The sequence below is a fragment of the Leptidea sinapis genome, chromosome 40 (genome assembly GCF_905404315.1).
Source record: "Leptidea sinapis chromosome 40, ilLepSina1.1, whole genome shotgun sequence".
NCBI classification, from domain to species: domain Eukaryota; kingdom Metazoa; phylum Arthropoda; class Insecta; order Lepidoptera; family Pieridae; genus Leptidea; species Leptidea sinapis.
Window position 1 is genome coordinate 6,791,679 of NC_066304.1, and position 15,081 is coordinate 6,806,759.

Below are 15,081 nucleotides of genomic sequence, written 5' to 3' on the forward strand. Positions count from 1 at the left end.
ATATTGTAAAGCGATCGCGTTCATAGGCAATGTACGGGTCAGTATTTTGAATATCCATATTAGTCTGCAGGCAGGCGTTGTTAGTCAATAGTCATTCACCGAAACTCACAAAACTCACCACTAACTCCTTGGTACATTACTGGCGAATTATTAGATACTGAAAACTTGTAAGAAGAGCACAACTCATATTAGGTGCGTTACTAAATAAATTTTATTAATAAAGTGCAGAGTGCTGTTATTCAGCAAAGTTTAATTAAATGGAACATGCCAATTCAACACTCAGCAGACGATTTGTGCCAAAACAAGGATATAACGAAACAGAGTAATGGATTCGTTTTTGTTTTTGTTAAATGTTCTATGTAGGTATCGTACATAGTACACGGAGATTCATAGAGACAAACTGTATTTACTTAATTATATTACTAATATTTGGTGATGAAACTAGATACTGTTTTGTGAATCACCATAGATCTTTGTGCAAGCCTCTATTTAACCTCAGACTTCCACCGAAAGTAAAGTGAAGACCGGGTCGGCGTTTACCACGAGAATTAAAATCCTCACTCCGCAGAGTATTACTTCTAACTGTATTGTATGTTTCTAAAAGCTCTTCAGTTATTTCGGGTGTTTTTGGTATTTTAAGTCTAACTATATCCTCGTTTTCCACATAACCTTCACCTCCATTGTATACAGTTTGTGTTTCTCTTACATTAGGTGTGATATTGTACTTGTTCATAGTATCACCAGATGAATCTAATGGATTTTCAAAAATGGGATTTATAGCAAAGTGAGGACTAGCATTTCGAGGGCTTAATACGGCGCGGACGATGTTCTGATGAAGAGAACAGGCTTCAAGATCACCCAGCGAACTGCTAGCACTTACAGGTGAAGCGAATTCTGTATCGAAATTGTCTAAGCTTGTAGATTTATTCATAGAACTCGTGAAAGAACTAGCATCGCTTAAAGCTTTATCTCGACCACCAGATGAGAGCTTTGCTTCTTTTATGTAATAGTCTCGTCCATATCTGTATGAAAACAAAAGTAAGTTTTATTAAATTAATGAATCCAGGTAAAACAAAAAACCAATAAAAAATATATTTGGATTATTTAAACTGAAAGATAATTTTTAATGTCAAATCTTACCGCTTGTACTGAGGCACTTCTTCTGCTAATACATCTTTTAAAATTTTTGGAGAGGGACTTGGTGATTTCCCATTCCTGTTTAAAGATTCAGAGCTTGGACTTGACGATTTAATATCACTTTCAAAGTATGTATTAGTATCTTTAGTTAGTGAAATATCCTCATGCGACACAAATTTTTCATTTTCAAAATTTTTCTTACTTGTTAAAGAGTCAAATAACGATGACGTACTTTTAGCGGACAATCTTTGTTTAATTGCTTCTGGAGAATAAGGATTGTTTGGCATATCGACGTAGTTAAGCCATTTTTTTCGTTCTCTGTAAGCGATTGATCCTGTTGAGAATATAGATTTGTAGTTATAATAATTATACTCAATCACAAAATAAATAAAAGAACTTCCCTGGGTATCGCATAATACAATCAGTGGAGCCCTAACAAAGTCAAAGTCAACTAAACCCTATTCAATTAAGCGCTTTTGAATCGTCAATAATAAATAAATATTTCTTTTAAATTACTGAATCTACCATATTATATTCGGAAAAAGTAGAGCCCGTGAGACGAACATACAAGAAACTCAACGGCCACTCTTTTCAATCGATAAGAGTATATTGCAATGGCTGTAATATACAACATAAATTACTTTGTAAGATGCTGCATCCAATATATGAATTGTATAAGTTAAAAGCGTTTTATATACCAAATATTTAATGATAAAGAATAAACTGTATAAATATAAATTATCCTATATTGGATCCATCGACTTTTAGAGCTTGTATTCATGGTTTGTGTGAGGATGCTTCGTGAACATGATGGTCGTGATTACTGTCAAAATTAGTAATCGCATCCAACAAATACACTGATTTTTCAACTATAACAGGTTGACCTGGCACCACAAGCAGCACCCGTTTACGAGTTGACGCATGGACCAGCCATCGTTCTCTGCTCACATATTTGAGGGAAGGACACGATGTAACAACATTAATTAATATTTATATAAAAAGCACAAAGATAAAGCCCCCATAATAAAATATATCGTTGGAAAGGTCTTGAGAAAAGCTTAAATTCGTTCGAGTTTGAGTTTCTAGGTGGTAGGGATCAAAAGTATAATATAAAATGTGTTACGACTTTTTCATCGAAACATTCCTGTGATATATAAATAATTGTACATTGTTATTCAATGCTGAGATAAGTGTAGCGTCCCGCTTTTCAAAGTTCTAATCAACTCACATCACAAACCAATTTACATCAAAATTAAATATTATATACAAATAATTCGTACCTGGTATCAAATCATCTTCATTATCTTTGTCTGAAACGCTTTTCCTAAAATAAAAATAAAAATTAATATAACTAATATTTTAAATAAATGGTATCATGTAAGTAATAACTAGTGTGTACGAACTTACTCTAGAGGTGTATCATCAAAGTGCTTTCTTCGTAAACTATCTACATGTCTCTGTACAGGAATAGTTATAGTTTCTTCGTATTCACGCTCACGTTCATGTCGACTCAAAGTATTTGTTGATTCTTTACTGTCGATTTGATCGTAGTCTAGACTGTCTATTGCGTTATCTTTCTCACTGCTCAGATCTGATATATCAGTGTGTCCATTAAATAATGTCCTGTGAATTTCCTCTTTTAAATTAAATTCAGTTTTGGTAAGAGGACCGCTTTCTAAATCCACAATCAAAATTGAATTATCACCATTATTTTCTATATTATGGCTTTCTACTTCTTTATTGACAATATTTTTGATTATAGCATCATTATTCACAGCGTCTACGGGGTCTTCATCTTTGGAGTATTCTTTGTAGATTTTCTCAAATTCATCAGCACTTTCTGCATTAACAGACATGAGACTATCTGGTTCAAAGTCGAGTATCTCATGAACTTTTGCTTTACCACCGATAACATGTTTGGAATCTAAAACCTTTTTGATATCACTTTTGTATTCGGCGTCTTGGTCTTCAGTTTCACTGCCATTGTCTGAGAGGTCTGTAGTATCGTCAGCGTCTCTGTCACCGATGAGTACTCTATATTCTGTATTGGAGTTTGGTACCAACATTGGAACTGGAACTGACTGTATTGTTTTAATCTTTTTCTTTTGGAAAAGCCAGTTTTCTTCCCAAGTACCGTCCACAGCTTGGATGTCGCTACCAGATACCTCGTCGAAGTCTCGGTCATTGTTTTCTAAAATAATATTATCAAAATTATTAGACACACTCCTTTACAATCGCTACCGTAGTGAATCATGATTTGTTACCTGTGTGATGAACTATGTCTCCTCCAAACTCAGGGAACGGAACCCGTCGAGGTAATTCCAATGCATCATCAGTAGTTTCGCCTTCCTCCCAGTCCGAAACATCTTCCTCTATACGAAGCTGAAATATTTAATTAGAAAACATTAGTATAATTTTATTTCATTTCGATCTTTTGGGTTATGTAATTACAAGAAGTTTATTCTAAATTTACATATTGAATTTTGCATTAAAATTCAAATCATATAATACCTTCATAATGATTTAAATTATAATAATCTGACAACGCACACCTTATCAGTAGAGAGCTACAGCTCGAGAGACATCGTTGTAAAATCGTCAGTTAATACCGAATACGCAATGTTTGAGTGAAAGGTTATTTTATTAACTTAAGGAACGAATCATAAATTTGCTAATACTTTATTACGCGACCGAGTATTTGCTAAGTTTTGTCTTAGTTTTACGGTTCTATGTTCCACGTTCTAAGACTACCTACAGTTGATTTAAACCAACTAAAGGCCGTTAATATAATTAATTATATGTTATGTATTTTTATAAACATTTCTGATTCTTTGGCGTTGTGTTGAGATGTGGGGTCTCTGCATCTTCTACCACATAATACATCACGGGTAATGCTCAAAGTAGATGCCCTAACCAGTGGGAGGATCCTTTGCACAGGATGCCGAATTATGGGTATCACAACGGCGTCCATTTCAGTGTAAACATTACTGTGTTTCTTTGCTGTGTTATTTGAAATTGAATATTAGTGAAATTATTGCGCAAATGAGACAACATCTTTTATCTCAAGGTGACGAGCGCAATTGTAGAGCCGCTCAGAATTTTTAGGTTTTTTGAGAATCCTGAGCGGCACTGCATTGTAATAGGCAGGTCGTATCAATTAACATCAGCTGAACGTCCTGCTCGTCTTGTCTCTTATTATCATAAAAAAGGAGTTTTTCAGATTAATACTGACAGGCGACTCTAATAGTAAACCACCGGACATTACCTCAAAACGTGAAATTACACCACGCGATTTGCAAAAAATAAAAAAGTTTAAAAAAGAGAAAACAGACACAATCTATTGGGATCTTCAAGCTTAGAGTATAAGTACTCCCATATTTTTATATTAGGTACGCGAGTTCCTTGCCCGTCAGCCTCCCCTTTTATGTATATTTATAAAGAAATCTCCATGTCTTTAACATTTTAAGTGTTTATTTACAATTATCGAAATAATTGAAATAGGAGGGGACAATATTATCATCACGGTAAAAAATTACTTGATGTTACAAATTTCTAAATGGTCGAAATTAAAAATAATACCTATATTTATTTTAAAATTAGAGAGGGGAGGTACTGAAAATTGAACAACTAAAACGCCACTTTGGTGATCGGTAACATATATATTAATTAATCTAGTTTTAGAGAAAATTCGGAATGATCTGCATACACTCCAAAAACTAATATAGCGGTTTGGGTATTTTCAGCACACGCGCTGTGTTTAGTGCGCGATTTGTAAATGAAAAAAAAAATCACACCTTAATAATTATATTTTTGTCTCTTTATTTTCGAAACGGCTCTCACTGAGCTTAATATAATGTAGGTACAAAACTGTGATCAAAATCAGATTAAAAGCGCAGATTTCCACGTAAACGGAAAATACGCGGGAGAGGTCATGGGCGCCGGCTAGTAAAAATAAATTATTATTTTAATACGTCTAGTGGAATATTTTTCTTCTTTGAATTTAATTTAATTTAAGTCCTACACAGTGAGTCATGAAGTCACAAAGATTGCAACAAGGATGTATTTATGTTATCTTAACTGTTATTATTACAGACATAGATAGCACTGTACAATGTTTTCTTTTTTTTAAAGAATACGCTTTGAAATAAATATATAATTTTTTAATATGATTTCTTTCTATAGCGATGTTAAATCCTTTGTGAGTTTTTAAAAGTCTTAATTTAACCATATTTGAATGTTACTATAATGTTCAAAAGTTAGAAGCAATTAACAATCATCTTGGTATCCATATTTTTTTAATTATTGTCCTTGTGATCCTGGTCAGGATAAAAGGCCAAAATAATGAAAATATTGTATTTTCTGTGACACGTGTGTAATTTTTTAAAGTAATCGGGATTAAATCTTAAAGCGGGTTAAAATCACGTCCAAAGAATACGTTAAATGACGTTCTACACATAATATAGACAAATCAAGTCGTATAAAAACAAAGCCGAAATATGGAACATGCCACAAACTATACAATAATACGCTTTGACTGCTATTACATTGCCACATTAACTCCAGTTGTTTAAAATATTCCTTGTCAATAACAGCAATGAAAAACATTTATTCAGTTAAGGTAACGTATGTTGAATTTAGAACCCGATTCGGACATTGACAGTTGACACACGACTAAGGAGAAAAGCGGGCTAACATTGTCTTGCACACTTTTACCGTTCTTTTCTTTTATAGAACGTTATTGGTTACATCCATGTATTATAAAGCGTATATAACTTACCACGGGTGATATTTCTCTGGTGTTTCTGGAGTGGAGCGACCTGGGTGACGACCTGTCTGAGGGAGACGGACTGGCGCTGGCAGAGTGAATACCACTGCTGCGACCGCCGGACCCGTTCTCTGTCTGGTAACGTTCTATCACCTGAAACAAAAATACTGCTCTGTAAGTTTTTTTTTTGTTTTTCTGCGTCATGGCAATCTATTCTTTGAAACAATAAGCCACTGTTTTGGCAGCATATGTCAGCTCATACAGTTATCATCGAGAGACCGAAATTGATGTAAAATTACTTTACATCAAACTCTCCATTTATTATAGTACGTCAATTTGAAAAACCCATACTGAGCAGTACTATGATACCGCACCACTTTGAGTCGGGATAGTTTAGTCTTACTTACATTGGATAATTTAATAGTTTTTACCACTGGGAGGCTCCTTTGCACAGGATGCCCGCTAGATTATGGGTAACACAACGGCGCCTATTTCTGCAGCGAAGCAGTAATGTGTAAGCATTACTGTGTTTCGGTCTGAAGGGCGCCGTAGCTAGGAAAATTACTGGGCAAATGAGACGTAACATCTTATGTTTCAAGGTGACGAGCGCAATTGTAGTGCCGCTCAGAATTTTTTGGGTTTTTCAAGAATACTGAGTGACATTGCATTGTAATGGGCAGGGCATATCAATTACCATCAGCTGAACGTCCTCTGCTCGTCTCGTCCCTTATTGTCATAAAAAAATAACCAAGAGCATCAATGTATTTCATTTATTAACCTTATTTTTAAGGACAATATTGTCCTCTATATAGATGGCCAGTGCCGGGAGCATTGTTCTTTGAAGTTCAGTTTTAGATAAGTTATCTTGTTAGCGAAATATTGATATGATTAAATTCGCTAATTATAATAATTAGATAGTGGATGACGGACGTAGCAATATCAGTAGCATTGTTAATTTATATAATAGCTAATAAAAGGCATAATGCATTGATTTATTTACGGTGTGTGTGGATTGATGCATCTACTGTACTCATTAACTTGTTATTTAGTACTTGACGTTTGATTTGTAAATTGCATTGAAAAATAGGCATCTTTGCACAGAATGCCGACTAGATTATGGGTACCACAACGGCGCCTATTTTTGCCGTGAATCAGTAATGTGTAAGCATTGCTGTATTTCGGTCTGAAGGGCGCCGTAGCTAGTGAAATTACTGGGGAAATGATACGTAACATCTTATGTCTCAGAATTTTTGTGTTTTTCAAGAATCCTGAGCGGCACTGCATTGTAATGGGCAGGTTTCCATCAACTGATCGTCCTGCTCGTCTCGTCCCTTATTTTCATTTAAAAAAACATTATATATTGCGAGGTACATAAGGGCAAATGAGAAGAACATTGGTAAAGGTAAAGGCTATTTTCCGTAACTCGTCTCCAATTGTGCGACTTTTTATGTGTGATTATCCATCGTATTCTGTGTGAAATCATTCTGAGTGTAAGCCCGTCATGTAAGTAAAACACAATCTTTGAATATCTTTGCAGGTGTGTGTAGTTTCCTAGTCTTTTTCTTCACATTGAATAAGAATTTACAAAAAAATATGTGTCTAATATGTACTTAGAAGTTCCTATCAATAACCTCGGATCTAAATTTACCTAAATTTGATTGTTTAAGGCAAAGGCATAAAGGCATAAAAGGCATTTATTATCTCAAAATTGATTCCTTTAGAATTCTTTTTGATGTCATTTCTTATACTACTGGATACTACTACCGCTTCGGAAACAAGCCAGAGCTGCTTGAGAGAGAAGAAGCGGCGCAAGAAACTCTCCCAGCATTCTTTTTTTGCGCTCTTTTCAATAAAAATATACAATATTGTACAGTCATTTCTATCGCTATAAAATAATCACAATCTAATCCCAGGCTGTCCGATCATTTAGATATTCAGCAGTGGAGTAATAGGATTTACGACAGAGCCATTTTTTTATAAAACATTTAAATTTATTTATAGATAATGCCTGAACAGTAGCTGGCACTTTATTATAGAAGTGTATACATTTACCCTTAAAGCTATTATGTATCTTATGAAGCCTACTAGAATTAGGTAAGGAAACCAAAAGTGACGTCTCTGGGATAGAACTCTCCTTAGTAGATTAATGTATACTTAGCTAAGTATTCCTTAACACTATGATACGGTACGAGTATGAGGGCGGCGACTAGTGTGTATTAAGTGTGTGTACTTTTTAATATTGAGACGGTATTCCTAAGAATGTAGGAAAGTACATACTACTAGCTAACCCGACAGACGTTGTTCTGTAGATAATAAAAAAAAATGCTGTTTTTTTATGAATTTGTCAATAATATTTCAAAACATCAAGAATTATTTCGTAAAACATGCTCCCTGTTGTTATAATGCAATTGTTTCACAGTGGAACTGTCAAACCGTGCGTCACTAAATTCCCTCATAGAGAATATGTCCATACAAAACAAATATTGAAAATAAAAATAATTATGGGACTCAAATCGAAATAAAAATCTATCCTATCTCTCAAGTTGGAATAAACTGCACTCCATGAAGTAATCCCCATTTAAATCCGTTCATTTGTTTTGGAGTCCATCGCGGACAAACAACGTGTCACGTAATTTATATATATTAAGATTTAATTCCGGTATTACATGATGCATACGATAGTACAGAAAAATGACAATATTGAGGATTATATTTTGGTTCAATGTTTAATTGCTAAAGATAAAGCCTTATGCATACTTACTTGCTTCAATGCCATTGAAGGACATAATGCAAATAAATTATTTACTCATTTTTAGACTTATCGTATTACTTATAATTAGTTCAACCCTAAATTCTAAAACTACCTTCAATAAGTTATATATATCAAGTTAATTATTTACTAGATTCGCCTATATGTTGGTATTTTATACAATTTAAATCATTATTTATAATAATATGTGAACTTATTATAAATGGGCTATAAATAGGGGTTAATGGCTGTAATTAATTAAACTGTTTGGTCTGTTTCACAAACTAACAAAATCGAAAAGGTTCAGAGGAACATTTGTTTTTTGGAAACAATGTATTGTTATTACAGACTACGTCTGCCTCAACGGGCAATGCTCTTAGGATTAATACGCAGTGCGGATTTTTAACCGCGCGGGAAAAATTCTCAATGCGTGCCAGAACTTAGAGAGACAGCGCGGTCACCTATTTCTGAAATTTCCAATTCAAAATGACAAATTTATCCAAATGATATCCAAAAATAGAGCTTTTCGTGTATTTATCCTTATGCAAATGGGTAAAAATAGTTTTGTGGTCAATTGCCAATTTTTCAGCTATATCGTGCATCACTGACATCAAAATTCCCGGGTTTAAAACGCTTAAACCAACTTTTACTGACACTGTTCCGTGATTACTTCCGTAAACGTCACAATTTTTTTCCGCGGCTTGCGTTGCATTTTTCCTCTTTTGTAATAAAATTTTGAAATGCATCGAACTTGATTTGATCAACCAATTTGACGCTAGTATTACGTAGTATTTACATCCTCTTTGGACAATAGAGATACAATTGAAAACCAGCTGGAAACAACATTTTACAGATATGTATCTTTCTTGAAATGTCAACAAATCTAGCCGGATACAAATAGTCAAAGAGATTTTATTACAAGTTTATATTATATAGGATAAAACTTTATCCCCAACCTATGATTTTTACAATGAACTAAACTTTCGTGAGTTCGTAGCTGGGTACATACTATATAATGGCATATGCTATAAAATGTAAATCTAAAGAAGTTGTAACTATACCTCGCGATCAGGAATGTTATCAATATCATTCCTCATAATTATGAGATGTTCACTGAGACTTTATACTTAGTACACTGTTGAATTATTTATTTGACTGTCGATAATATTCACACAGTGATACGCGGATTTCACTGGTCGAGGCCGCGCGCAACCCACAAGAGGCTGGCTTGAACTTAGTCTCATACAGAGAATAGGGGTGGCACTTGGTGACTTCAAGGTGTATTAATTTACTATCAAAATGCTTAGTAACTTAAATAAAACACTTTTAAAGGATTACAACGCGTGTAGTTGTATCTGTGTTTTACATTAGATTTAGTGTACATGTACCTTTACAGATCACATTTTGAGGGGGATTGAAATGAGTCAAGATAGTATTTGTCATAGCTAGTTGTCGTTATGAAGTTTAGCGCCATTTATTGCCTAGGAGGTGGTATTTGACGATTTACAATTACATGCGTTCTTATCCTTTAAAAGTGTATTTCAATATGCAAATCGCGTGAATCAAAGAAAATGCTAAGTAACTTATAAATTATGTAACTATCGATAGATCATTACCAATTTTGTAGGCAAAACTATAATAATATAGGCAATAGGATTCGATTTTATATATTAAACGTCTTGAAATGTTTTTTGATATTATGTCTCTCGACAAGATTAAAGCTTATATCAATCGAAAACTTATTGAAAAGTCCTATCGCAACGTAATGAATTATTTAAATGATAAGAAAGCTAGGACGTGAATAATCCTAAAGGCTTTTGAGCTATCACTAAAGAACTTTCAGCATAGTTCAATTTTTAATTTTAGATATCTCTCGAAAACTGCATAATATATATATCTTGAGTTATTTTATTTAGTTTTCATGGCAGGCTGCATCATGCTCGCTTAAGTGTCATTGCTTGTGGCGAGGACATGGCGCGGGTCGTTACTTTTTCTAAGATATGGTCAAGAAAATCGATGGCTTGTCCATGATGGAAGCGGTCCTTGTCTAATGTTGTGATGATCCTATAAACACTACTTTTGCCGTTTCAAGCTATATTTTCTTCAAATAGTTCAAATGTTAATATGTTGGAAAATTATCTATTTATTTTCAGTGTGTGTACCTAAATTGAAGCATCTACTATAGGTACTAAATAACTCTTGATGTATAATTTATGATTTATGAGGAATGATTTACTTACATTTCATTTCCTTGTAATTTGAAAACGTTAAAATATTTATTGCATCACTTTGCATCCATTGTATTGAAAATATTTGTAAAATGATAAAGCTATTAAAATTTATTTAGAAGATTGTAGTTTCCTCCACATTCATTGTCATATTTTTATCTACATGAATAAATAACTTTCGATTTTATTCTATCTTTTAATGGGATATTATACAATAATGATTTAGAACAATTTTTGTTCACAGTATAACTATATATATACCTAGAATATTTGCTAAAAAGTTTTAAATGATTAATAAACTGTTCCTTAAAAGGATTTAAACGCGTATAATTAGTGTAGAAAAGCACGTTAAACGTTGGGATAGATAATTTCCATTTATTAATTTTCTTACTCAAATAAAAAAAGCAATAAGGTAATTTTTTGTAACAGGTTATATAAAATATATATCTAGGGACTTATTTAAAGAAATTTGTAAACATAAATAACAACATTAATGTATATAATTTTGCTAAAGGTTATTTTAATCATTGTTGCAAACTAAAAAAAAAATACTTATTCGATTCTTGTATATTTTCTTATTTTAAAAATAAATTCTTAAAGAAAAGCTTCTTAAAGATCTGCCCAAAAAATATGAATTAAGTTTTAAGTAGTTGATTTAAGTAGCATATTTGATATATAAAATACATTTTTAATACTAACTACTAGGCGTCATTATCCAATCACTAATTACTTCATAATAATAATATCTACAATAACCATTTAAATAATATTATTAACACCGCCTAGGTATCTTCTATACAACACAATAACTTAACTATCCTTTATATTATTATAAAATAATAATAATAATGCGGCATTATTAAAGATAAAACTTAAAATGAGAATAATGAACCATTAACAACCTATATTTTAATGTTTATTGGAAATAAAAGAAAAAAACATTTTTTAAAGATTTAGTTTACTTTAATATAAATAGAGAAATAAAAAGAAAACATTTAATTCTAAATCACAAACTTAAATATACCGTAATAAAAAATTAATTCCTTACTAAATTATTTTATATTTAAGCCAAAAACACACATATCATTTCACTACATATAGCAGGTGAAATCTTCGTAATCTAAAGCCTATTCTGAGCCAGATTTAGTAAAGAATCAACGAACTTACCCAACTAATCACATATAAGCACACAACCACCAATGTCATATAAAGAGTCAACATGACGCCACACTCCTACATAATATCTACAGTAATTAATATGAAAGTATCATGAACTCACCATTTCTTTATACAGCTCAGACATGGCGATGTATCTGGGCACTGAGTGGCGCGATATCGTGATAACGTATTGATACCATTGGATAACGTCGATAACAAGTATCTAAATCTGTCATAGGCGCTTACAACGCCTTGAGCTCTTTGTTTTAACGGTATGACCTGAATCAGTTCAGGTCAAACAGGAAAATCTTTTCTTGAGTGACTTATGTAATGCATTTCATTGTAGTCTTCATTGAAATAATAGAATTTCTGATGGTAAGGAGACAGTTCTTTATAATCACGAATAAGTGATACATTTTTCAAAGTAATTGTAAGTGGAATTATAAAGAATCGGACCTTGTGGGTATTCGTATAAGTGAGTGCCGATGAGAGTGCCGCAGGGTCGTTCGTTTGGTCCAATACTATTTCTTATTTTCGCTAATACTTTTCCAGATTGATATCTTATAATATTTAATAATCTTAAATCATTTTAATAATATTGAAATATCGCTTATCATATCATTAAATTTACTGGTAAATCGTATTTATAGTATTTGCTATATGCTATATATACATTTTTATCATTAGATAACTGATTGTATATTCTACACATTTAATAAAATAAAAAATAGCGCATACTACAACTGACCGTTTGACTAATAGTTACTGGAAAAACTTAACAAAAGATTTTCCAGTGAAATATTTTAATGATCCAACACCAGTGAGACAATTTTTCTTTGAAATTAAAAATAAATTAAAATATCGCTACAATTTACGTATATGTACAGAACATCTTGAAAATTCCTGGATTAAGTCCAGCGGGCCTGATTATAATATGTCTTAGCCTTTTTATTTTGATAAATACATGAGAATATAATAATATCTCTGTAAAGTTAATGCTGACTCAAACAAATTAAAAAAAATGTCAAAAAAATTAAAAAAAAAATCGTGTGGACCACCCTTAACATTTAGGGGGATGAAAATAGATGTTGTCCAATTCTCAGACCTACCCAATATGCACTCAAAATTTCATGAGAATCGGTCAAGCCGTTTCGGAGGAGTTCAATGTTTAACACCATGACACGAGAATTTTATATATTAGATAGGTAAACTATAACTTTAGAATTGTAAAAATTATATAACGTAAGTAGTTAAAACTAACCTGGTATTATCCATATAGTATTTCGTCTTCTTATTGACAACCCTTAATAAAAACACTGATACGAAGCGACATGCGAACAAATTGTGTATTTGTACGGATTCGCTCCTAGGGTTTTATTTGTATTACGTTCTCAATACTATTTGTAAACAACAGTACTGTTTCTAGTTTTAAATGGAAAATTTTATTCATATAGTGCGATCGAAGTATGAAAAAAAAGGTTATATCTACGTAAGCCATGTAGGTACCTATTTTTTTTATAGAGGTATTGTTTAATATACATATATTTGTTTTTATAGTTACATAAAAACTTAGGTTTTATTGTTAGTATAAACCTTTTGGAAATAACTATCTAGACAGACAGCGGAAAGGTAATTAGTTTATACTATATAAATAATATATACTTTGTACTTAAGGCTTAAATTTTGTTTGGATTAAAAAAAAAATACATTTGAATTTGGAAATTTATACTAATGTATAATGAAATGAAATTTTAACATAAGAATGATAATTCATTCTTATGTTAAAATTTCATTTCATTGTTAAAAGTTTTGTGTTACATATTCCTGTGATTTTAAAATGGAGTGGAATGATAAAGCTAAGCTTCAAGAGAGCTGGTCTTTATTTAACGGATAATTTAAAAAAAAATAGCGATCGAATTGATAACCTCCTCCTTTTTGAAGTCGGTTAAAAATTAATAAGGTGGTATGTTTAATCAAACAAATTCAGCTTTGCTTATGTAACTTTAATTGAGATGAAAGCTATAAGGTATGTGTAAGGTTCGAAGAAATACCAAAAGTCTCAAATGCCCGTAGTCCAAATATTTGCTAATTTTTTTACATAACATTTTATTACTTTTAGCTCTCATTATTATGGACAATTATTTTGCTCATTGGTAATCGACCAACGTTCTATTATTCTAAGTATGACGAAACCGCTACTACCGAGGGCGACAGATTAAGGAACTTTTGAATTATGTAATCTTACCTTGTTCAAAATGGCGGTGGCCAACAAGTCCTCATACGTGGTGGAGTCCGTCGGCGTTTGAGGTTCGGCGGCGTACCTCGCGAGGGCGGGCAAAGCTGCTGCCTCCTCTACGACCCTGGCTACCAATCGCTTGAGCTGCGCGTGCGCACCGGTTGCACCTCTTGTCTGCCCGCTCGGTGACGCCTGGCCATGAGGGAGATCTGCAGGGACCACACACCATATTATTCGGCATGTTATTAAAATTATGATAATCATAACAATACCAGTACTATATTTATTCAAACAAAACAATATATTTACATTAAAACTATCATTATGGGGAAGTGCACCAAGAATACTGGCAGCATTTCCTCGTTGGATAGCTAGGCTGATCCTGTGCTGTGCCTAGATAGTACTTTGTACATTCTCTGCGCCACTGGGCCCCACGGGCCAAGTGTGCCAATACCAAACGGCACAAAGATGTAAGACTCACTGAGACCGACATAATTGCAACGTAGCAAACGTCGTCTTCGGCAGTCGAAGTAGCCCCAGCACCAAATGACGTAACTTGGACATAAGAAGGAGCCAGAGTGATGATAACTGGAGTAAAAATAATGCTTATATGTCGCTATTTATTATGTCACTGTTATTTGATGTAATGGATTGATTATTGACCCCTGATCACTGACTGAATAACTAGTCCATTTTGTAGAATAATATTGTGTCTGAATATCTCGCTCCAGTTCAATCATATAAAGTATTCCACCTCTCGAGTTCTAAACTTCTGCACGAGAAACAAAATAAGTACAATTTATTGTTA

General features: G+C 33.0%; 1 protein-coding gene across 14 annotated transcripts in view; it reads right to left on the reverse strand.

Moving 5' to 3' along the window:
* LOC126976256 (uncharacterized) overlaps window positions 1–15,081 on the reverse strand; it is a 162,259-nt gene that overhangs the window by 3,711 nt on the left and 143,467 nt on the right. For 11 of the 14 annotated variants that reach the window (XM_050824493.1, XM_050824495.1, XM_050824503.1 and 8 more), the window contains 7 exons: window positions 14,283–14,482; window positions 5,915–6,055; window positions 3,402–3,519; window positions 2,545–3,328; window positions 2,418–2,461; window positions 1,141–1,471; window positions 707–1,022 (listed from right to left, as the gene is read on the reverse strand). In XM_050824493.1, coding sequence (XP_050680450.1) covers window positions 707–1,022; window positions 1,141–1,471; window positions 2,418–2,461; window positions 2,545–3,328; window positions 3,402–3,519; window positions 5,915–6,055; window positions 14,283–14,482 — 1,934 coding nt within the window. Of the gene's footprint in view, window positions 1–410; window positions 1,023–1,140; window positions 1,472–2,417; window positions 2,462–2,544; window positions 3,329–3,401; window positions 3,520–5,914; window positions 6,056–14,282; window positions 14,483–15,081 lie in introns of all 14 variants that reach the window. The other 3 variants (XR_007731874.1, XM_050824494.1, XM_050824506.1) reach the window with 3 other exon arrangements.